This window comes from Dreissena polymorpha, chromosome 6, assembly GCF_020536995.1.
Source record: "Dreissena polymorpha isolate Duluth1 chromosome 6, UMN_Dpol_1.0, whole genome shotgun sequence".
NCBI lineage: Eukaryota > Metazoa > Mollusca > Bivalvia > Myida > Dreissenidae > Dreissena > Dreissena polymorpha.
Window position 1 is genome coordinate 92,162,652 of NC_068360.1, and position 9,984 is coordinate 92,172,635.

The following is a 9,984-nucleotide window of genomic DNA, read 5'->3' on the forward strand; positions in this document are numbered from 1 at the left end:
TTGATAGAGACCGACGATAGGTTTTCAGCATACGGTACTCTTTATCAAATGACATTCGATTCTCGTTATTCCCAACTCGCTTATCTCGAAACTCTGCTTATGTCAAAGTAAATCCCATGTTCCAACTTCGATCATTATTTATCTCATACGGATTTTGATTTTTACATTGTATATATCAACGCGATTTTCTTGAAAATCGGTAATCGTCAACTAATTTTGAGGTGAATTTCATGTTCGTATACATGATTGTACCTGTAAAATCCACACCTGTAACAGCCGTAAGGCGTGGAAAGTAGGACCCCAATGGCACAAATCCGCAATTGCATAATCAATATATTGTTGTAAAGTTGTGGCAGTGGGTTTCTGTCACAGGTTATTGTTAACTGCGTACATGACGGCCGGTAAATTTACTTCGTGTTACAATGCGGTTAAGGCCCAGTCTCACTATGATGCCGGCGGAGCCCCAGTGCGTGATCAGGCATCTACCGGGATGAACCGGGGCCCTACCGGGATGAACCGGTGCTCCACCGGGATAAACCGTGGACGACCGGGGACAACCGGTGCTCCACCGGGAAAGTATTAAAATGTTTAATACCTCCGGGATGAACCGGGAGTCACCGGGTAGGACCGGCAACGACCTGCGTGGCACCTGGAACAACCGGGACTGTACCGGGAACAACCGGGACGGCACCTTAGCTCCACCGGGGCCCAAAACCACCCCGGCAGAGCTACGGCAACGCCCCGGTGAATGCCGGCAGAGTCCCTTTATAGCTACGTTACATAAGTAAACCGGTGCTCTGACGGTACCGTCCCGGTTGTTCCCGATGCAGTCCCGGTTGTTTCCAGTGCCAAGCCGGTTATTGCCGGTCCTTCCCGGTAACTCCTGGTTCATCCCGGAGGTATTAAACATTTGAATACTTTCCCGGTGGAGCCCCGGTTGTCCCCGGTTAAACCGGGGCGTTGCCGCAGCTCTACCGGGGTCTGATGCCGGTATAACCCCGGTGAGTGCCGGCGTAGTGACGGTATACCGGGGCTCTGCCGGGACTCTGCAGGCTTTCACCGGGTTCAACCTTTTCGTTTGGATGTTCATGCGCACAGTGAAGCACGGCATCTTTTGCACTGGGAAATGGCAGTCTGCAGTAACTGAAAACTGCATGTGATATGTCCAGAAATGGATACAGAAACTTCGTTGAGCAACCTATACATTATATTTGTACTTCGTTGCGCAACCAATACATACTCTGTGCGAAACCTTTACATAAAACGACTTGTAATTTCCTTCGAAACAAAGAATTTGCATAATTAAAATATATGTTCGTAACCTGTTTTGCACTTTAAAATGTGTTATGTACACTGAATCGAAGTAAAATGTAGTTTTATTTAATTTAAGTTACCGTAATTGGCTATTTTAACAGAATAACCACCTTATGCATTGCTTCAAATCAAAATATTTCGATTTTAGCTCAAAATAAACTTAAAGGTTGCAACTACGCGCATTTGTTATTAGTTTGTTATTGAAAATAAGTACCTACCATTACTGGATGTTCCGTTCTCTAATCCATAAACACCAGAAAATAAGGAACTCGCCTGATGAAGTAGTGTATTTACACCATGTTTTCGTAGTAAAACATATACCCGACGTCGTAGCGAAACGGACTACGCTTTGACCTCGTCAGCCCCCAGTGACTTAAACTTTAAGATGTAGAACACAGGTCTAAAGATAGTGTTTTCATATCAGGAATAACATTGCTTGTAAGTTTTAATTAAACATCTTCTAATGCAATTAGTAAAATAATGTTTATATTTTTATATTGCATAACTCTTCAATGAAGATTCTGCGCTGTTATATGAATTTGCAGCCGTAACGTTTCCGATATGATTTCATGTCGGAACGATGCTACAGCAAATTGACGTTAAACGATATGAGGTCGATGTATATCGAACTCATATGTATAGGAGTTAGGTGCATATGACCTTTGACCACGAAATATAACCATATCATTAGAGTGAGGGACACATGTCTACCTACTGCTGCTTATATTTGTTCGAAGTTTTCAATAGTGAAAGCTGTGAAAAGGTATACCATGTTGCAAGCTGTGAAAAGGTATACCATGTTGCAATAGCACTTGAAGAGGGACACTCATCAAAATGATAATGACAGACAGTCGGACAAAGGCCATGCATATAATCCATTGTTGATACCTTATTCTAAAAGGGGTATATCGATGGCTAGCACGGTATTGTATTTTGCTGAAATAAATGTATACATTACAAAGAACTTTTTTGATGTTTCTAAAATACACGGACCTAGCTGTAACCGTCAACCATGTATTTGAATACTTCTAAAACATTGTCACTGTGACTCTTTTAGAACCAGCCTTTAATAATTTTATGTTTATTTTTTGTTCACTTTAAATTGTGTTATAGGAATAATTTGCTTACATATAGGGAAATACCGTCCATATGCCCATTTAATGAAGAAAATGCATAAAAAACTTACGTCATGTTTCCCGATGTTGTTAAATTAAACATGCTTCAACGGTATCTGCTGATAGTTGCATGTTCGAACGTGAACAAACACATTCAAATAAGTCACAGAACGAAGCAGATGTGTTTATATTTATAATGGTTGGCTGCAGCAACTTTTCACCGCAATTTGTTGAAACGGTAACGCAGGAAGCCATTTCAGGTCGCCTTGATCGAATTTTCGAGCGACTACAGTTATCGATTTAAAAGGTTACGAAACACTATATTTGGCATTCATATTCAGCGTCAAAATCGTTTATGCGAGATTGCTTTTTTTCTTTTTTTCACAAATTAAAAAAGACATATACGCTATGATTACCGAAGGACACAAAAGTGAGTGCAAGCGGAAAAAAAAAATTTATTTTCCATTTGAAAAAACAGGTGCGGAAAATCCGATGACCAACAAATTAATTTGGAGTGGCCTTATGCCGTTTCTAAAACATATTCTGACATTTGAAACATATTTAGATACATACATCAAAATACTATAGAATCGCTTTTAGTAAACTCTGGATATCAATACTAGCTAAGAACAGAATGTGAACGATGCTAAACAATGAATATACAAAAAAGTAAATCTACATTTTGTACCATGTACAAAATAAAAAAAGAAATTATATATTTCTTGTCAGTGCTGTCCGTTACGACAGTAGGTATGTAATTTATTGATAGTAAGCTTTTTTTAAGAGAACGTATGTCTCGACACATAATATTAGTTCACTATTTGCAGTAAAATCACATTCCCTTAGAATCACATTGTGTCTTTTTATTGGAAGCAATGACTCCGTGAATACGATAAATATAGTAAGATTTGGACGTTTGACGATCATATAGTGATTCATTTCGATCAATTACAGGCGTTATATGATAGCTTAATTTGAGACGGCATGCAAGTTATACTCTTTCTTTCATAAGAGTGATACAAATGCACATCACATGTTCCAGTAGTACTCCCAGGGTATAGTCTTACCAGTAATATACCCCGTTCAATGAGTCTTGGTCCTGACAGGACAAATGTCATTTATGACGAAAGTGTTCTTAAAGATGTATATTTCGTTTAGTTGTCGAGTATTCAAAAAAGTTTTCGATGAACCGAGTCTGCTTTTGCTTTAATAAACACTTTCAAAAATAGATTTGTTGATGTCAAGCACACATACACGTAACTGCATATGGTATATGATATGAAATCATCATCGTACAATTGGTTTGTTTTCAAAGAATTAAGGCCATCTTTTATAACTTTTATTGTACATTATTGTACATTATCCCAGTGTTTAAAAAAAATTAAAGCCATCTTTTATAACTTATATTGTACATTATTGTACATTATCCCAGATTTTTGTTGTTCAAGCGACCATAAGTGCAAAACCCTCGTAATTTTCACCAGCAAACACTGTTTCCCGAAATAAAAATGACAGAGATTGATCGCATTGTGATATAAATCATGATATTTAAGAGCAATCATAAACTTAAGAAGCAAGCTATAAGCTGGTTGTTTATATTGGATGAACGATTGGCCCTAAAAGATACATGTATATACCGTATAGCGCTTTTTTAAGTCAAGTTATTTTTTAAATAATGTTTGTTAAATGCGAAGTATATATTTGTTTATTGGTATTGTTGGATACTGATGATAACCTTGTTGTTTTTATATTTTATATACAGGTTCTAATTAATATATTTTCACAAACACGAAAGGTTAGAGTAATGATGTAAAGTATATCCTAGACCTAGATATCAATTAATAATTAATGTAATATATGCATTCCCCAGGTTTAAATGTGTTGCATATACGCGTTTTTTTTATTCAGTATAAAACATATAATGTAAACATGTTCATACGTAAGAACAAAGTGATATCATGCAGCAATAATATTGTAATAAACATATTATACAAGATATGCCAGCATTATATATTTTGACCTTGTGATTTTCTTTAGATTTAAAAGTTGTTGGTGTGTGGGTTTTTTGCTTTGTTTCTTTGTGATAGATGTATTTTTTAAATACGTAATAATTAAAACTATAGATAAGTTGCATAAAGTTGGTTATACGCGTTTGTATGCTAAAGTAAATTTGGGGTCAAACGAATTTTGGTTAATCACTTGATATATTAACTCTGAAGCGATGAATGTTATATAAAAAGCGCTGTTCCCTGTGGATCTGTTTATGCTTTTATGATCCATAGCTGTTATAGGATAACACAGTTACGAGACGGCGTGCACGTAATTAAACATTATATGGCATTGAAGATAAAAATGATCCACGGATGTGTCCGGATATTTTCCAGGATTTGGCTTTAAATATTAATTTTTATAAAGAGTCTATGGATATAATGTCGATGAATCTGTGATTTATGGCGGAACAACAAATATTTACGTCAATTAGTAAGCTTGTGCATATTTATCATCGTAAAGTCTTCCAAACATCGTATTCGAGATAAATTCCTTTTACAGAAATACCTATTTTGGACCGTATTTTTCTGAGTCAAAATAGCGATAATAGCTTTCAAATACAATTTAAATTATAATAACAACGCCAAGTCAGCATGTTGCATTTTTCGAATCATATAAACTGAATAATGTTTATCATCTTGAAAAAGGTTGTATAATAAAACTTGTGCAAATTTGTTTTTGCATAAATGTTTTTATAATTCGAATGATTAAAACTATTTCTGATGTATAATAAAACAACGCATTATATGTGAATGGACGTAATTGGTTTGTTGAATTCTTATTGGCATCGGTGCCACTGAATTGTTGACGATGTGCAAACCTTGGTTGTGAACTCTGTCTTTAATCTGCAGGTGGGACTTGGTATCTGCCATCAATATGTTGTAGCAGTAAACACACAATTCTCGGCAATTTGTTAAAACCTTACAAAATATTTAAAGAAGTATAGTGAAATTACCCTTTGTTAAACTCATTCAATCAATATATATCTACTTTAAGAATTTTGCATTCATTATAACCACTTATATAATATTATTTGAAACACAGAGCACCGACATTGATATTCAAATTATTACTTATTTCCGGCGGCAAACAGTCGGAGATATCTCTTCAGCGAGAAATATAATTACCAAGCACAGGGCTGCTCAACGTTTGGTGTTATCCTCCAGTTTGCTAAACGCAATGTTGCATTATCGCTGATGGCCTTTGTTTAATCTATCAGATAAATGAGGAAATAAAAGGATCGACGCGTGATTTCCGCCCGTTTTTCTGGTCCACGTAATTCGAAGAGCAATGGTTTTGATTTAACATCTATTTCCAACGCATTAGCGAATGGCTAACAGTACGGAGTCCCAATAAACGTCGACAAAACTTACGATCGCTTGGAAGACACATTACATGATGATGTGTTTTACTCGGTTTATACGACATTTGTTTGTTAGACGTACTATTGTCACTATTTTTATGTTGAGAACACAGGGAGTGTCCTAGAATTTGGACTCATTTATGCTATTTTTGCCGGTGAAATAAATCAAGTAGTTGTGAGCGCAAATACATGACAAAACAAATAGCAACATTTGATAAACGAATATAAGCATTTTTTTAAACTACTCTGTACCTATAGCTACAAAACCTTAACATATTTAGCCTATATATGTCTTGAAAAGTTGCAAACATAATTATGCATATTCACTAGATGTCTGTTTGAGTCTTAAATAAACATTTTATTTGCTCATGATACAATTATTCAAAACCCTTTTAAGGTAATCTACTGTCATTAAATTGTGTCGAGAGAGGTTTGGTTTACTAAAATTTGATTACAAAGTGATGTGTAACATATGTGTAGTTAGACATTACAACCACAATCATAAATATTTTGATGTTAAATATTTGGCGCAAAAACATGGTAGTGCATATTTTGCCCGAGACAAGCGAAGCATGTAAAGCTTATCAATCAGGCCTAAAGCTTTCAGGGTTAAAAAGCAGTGTATGTAATACAATCAAATTTAACAATGATACGGTCAAAGATCAATGGAAAGAAACATGTGAAGACTCAAAACACTAATATACATTACGGCATTGATTTTTATAGTGTAATTTGCACCATTTGTATTATTCTGTGATAATTTGTATTATGCCACGACTGCACATTTACGTTGGAGACGCTGACGTGATATTTTTAAGTGTTATCGGATACCCATCCGATAACACTTTTAGGCTCCGCCCATTAATGACATTGTTTAACTCCGCCCGAATTTGAGTTCATCATTCTAATTTCTAGCGTTCCATGTTTATAATACTAAGTCCCGCCCACTCGGAGAACTACTTTTTGTAGGCGTGAAATGTCGCTCATTTCATTAAAATGTAAACAAACCAATCCATTCATATTTTATTCACAACATTAATAAACATGTAGTATTTATTGAAAAAACTCACATTATGTTATGAAAGTAAAATAAAAACGAAAAATATGAATGAAAAAAGCAGTAATAAATAAAAAAGAACACAAATACTAATTGGGCCGCTACCATCATTTTGTGCAGACGACCGCAACAGATTTTAACTAAAAAACTAACAATAATCATGTAAAGGTTTAACTAAATTTAACAAAAAAAAGACTGAACAGGTGTTTGATTTAAATCAATAAACATGTCTGATTTTCCAAATTTCAACATTGATTTTGAATGGTTAAATGAATATGAAAATAAACAGGTAATTTTGAATGTGACCGAAGTCGACCACAACATAATGTCAGAATTCAATATCGACCCTTCATTTTTTGATGATGACATGGAAGAACCATCCTGTAACGAAATCATTCAAAAACCACCAACAGAAGAGAAAATTCTAGTCTCAAATGAGATAAAAGAAAATGATCATAAATCAAAAGAAATAAAAGGCTTTGTGCCAATAAGCCTAGGAGACATTGACAAATACGATGCTCAGCAAAAAAACAAAAACACAGTCAGAAAGCATGACTCAAATTTGAAGAAGTTGAAAACATTTTTAAAACAGCAACAATTACCTACTGTTATAACACAAATTGAAATGAAAGAACTTGATAACATCTTATGCATGTTCATTTTGTCTATAAGAAAAGAAAATGGTGACGAGTACGAAACAACCTCACTGAGATCTTTTGTATCAAGTATAGACAAGGAACTTCAACTTAATAATTATCAATTCACCATCGCTAAGGGACAGCGCCAAGGATTCCCACGGTTCAGGGAAACACTTTCGGTAAGTTAATAAATGCAAATTATGCACTTCATTAATATTTTATTTATATGTTGTTTAATTTTTGAATGTTCGTAAAACTATCAATGACACAGGGCTTTTTTCCTTTCTGTGAGAATTGCAATTTTTCTCATTTTTAGAAAATTGGCAACTTAAATTTTCACAATTTCAAGAAGCAACTAAAAATTTCTCAATTTCAAGAAGTTTGCGACTCAAATTATCACAATTTTAGAAAGTGTGCGACTCATTTATTTAACAATCTAGAAAGTTTGCGACTCATTTGTTGAACAGTCCTTGACTCATTATCATAAAAAAAGCCGTGTGACAATGTATCAACTTAATCCTTTGCATGCTGGGAAATTTGTCGTCTGCTAAAATGTCGTCTGCTGAATTTCTAAAATAAGCATTTTCTTCGAATTTTTTTCAAAGAATATTATCAGAATAGCAAACAGTTTGGATCCAGATGAGACGCCACGTTCTGGGGCGTCTCATCTGGATCCAAACTGTTTGCAAAGGCCTTCAAAATTTGGTTCCCGCACTGAAAGGGTTAATTACTTACACACAAATACTATAATTTTGACATTCAAAATGATTGAAGGTTACTTGATTTTCAAACCTTCTTCCAGTCTAAAATGAAAAAAGTTAAGAAAGAAGGTAAAGGAAACAAGGCGAATGCGGCCCAACCAATAGAGCAGCATGAAATTCAAAAGCTCTACGATGAAGGGCAACTTGGTAATGGAAGTCCACAGGCCATAATAAACTCTCTATGGTTCCGATTCACAACAAACTTCGGCATGCGGAGTGTGGAAGAACATTACAATTTACGGTAAAAAATAAAATTTCAAACTTGCTGGAATACAGAATATATACGATGCATCTTGACTTATAACTATTACTTAAAAATGCAAATTTTTCTGTCACTTTTTCTGTCTTATAAATATAAAGGCAAACTATGCCTTATAACACATTAACAATTCAACTTTCCAGTGTCTGCAATTTAGATTGTACATGTACATGTATCTAAAAATTTGTTCGTAGAGTGTTCTGTCACCACAACTTCAACTGAAAATAACATTGTTTTCACTGGTCGTCAACCTGAAAATAAAAAAAAATAAGCCCTTAGAAAAAACTAAACCAAACAGCAAATAACAGAACTGCTCGAGTAATAAAAAATTAACAATTTATTGTTGAACAATTAATTTAACTTGAAATCTATAACATTTGAATATAAAACATTAAGAAAATATAGCATAAAAAACTACCCTCAAAAGTAAAGTAGAAAAAAGAAAGATTCACCTTTCCGAATTAATTAGATGGGGTGATGTGAAGCTGTGCCGAGACGTAGAGGGAGATGAGTATCTGGAGTTGGTCGAGAGGCAGACAAAGACTCGAACGGGTGCAACTGACGAAGCAAGAACTGTGCCGCCAAGAATTTGGGCCAATGATGAAGACCCATCCAAATGTGTTGTCGCAACTTACAGGTTCGTTGTTTCTATAATGAAAATTGAAATAGACAGATATTATATTCTAGAGAAAAAAAAATGTCCAAATAAGTTAATCCACATGATTTTTATATACAGAATTGAAAAAACCCTCTTATACGATGCAGATAAATAAATTTTTAAAAAAAGTTATATATAAACTAAATTTATTTCATAAAATTTCTTTAAACTTTTAAATTTGTTTTATAGAATATATGCGTCAAAACGACCCCATCGGTTTTCCGAGCCCAGCGACCCATTTTACTTGTCAACAAGTACAAAAGCCAACATCACTGCGACTACTGGAAATGAGCAATGGTTCATCAGCATGAAAATGGGCATAAAAAAAATTGCACAAATTATGAAACACATGTGCATTAATTCTGGAATCAGTAGAAAACTTACAAATCACTCTGCCAGGAAGCACATGGTTCAGAAGCTGCGGGATTCAGGATGCTGCCCCACGGATATAATGCAAATCAGTGGACACAAAAACGTTCAAAGCATAATTAACTATAGCAACATTTCCCTTCAGACTCAAAAGAAATGTTCCAATATTTTGGCAGGTACTAGCATTGCCAAAAGCAACGAATCCATTGCATCAAACATGTCCCAAAGCATGATGCAGCGCGAAAGCATCGCCATTTCATCTTCGTCCCATTCACAACTGGCAGCACTTCTGAATCCTGGACAACAACAGCTTCCTCAAGAAGTTACAGCAACTTTAAATCCAGAAGCAATCTCTTTCCCCACCCACTTTGACTCGACACGTGGGGGTCTGTTTTTTGGGG

General features: G+C 35.1%; 1 protein-coding gene across 1 annotated transcript; it reads left to right on the forward strand.

Annotated features, from left to right (window-relative positions):
* The first annotated feature begins 6,598 nt into the window (after positions 1-6,598).
* Positions 6,599-9,329, forward strand: LOC127835905 (uncharacterized protein KIAA1958-like). The gene is made up of 3 exons (XM_052362325.1): positions 6,599-7,715; positions 8,339-8,538; positions 9,026-9,329. The coding sequence occupies exons 1-3, from the start codon at positions 7,125-7,127 to the stop codon at positions 9,327-9,329; spliced, it is 1,095 nt and encodes a 364-aa protein (XP_052218285.1). The 5' UTR covers positions 6,599-7,124.
* Positions 9,330-9,984: the final 655 nt, after the last annotated feature.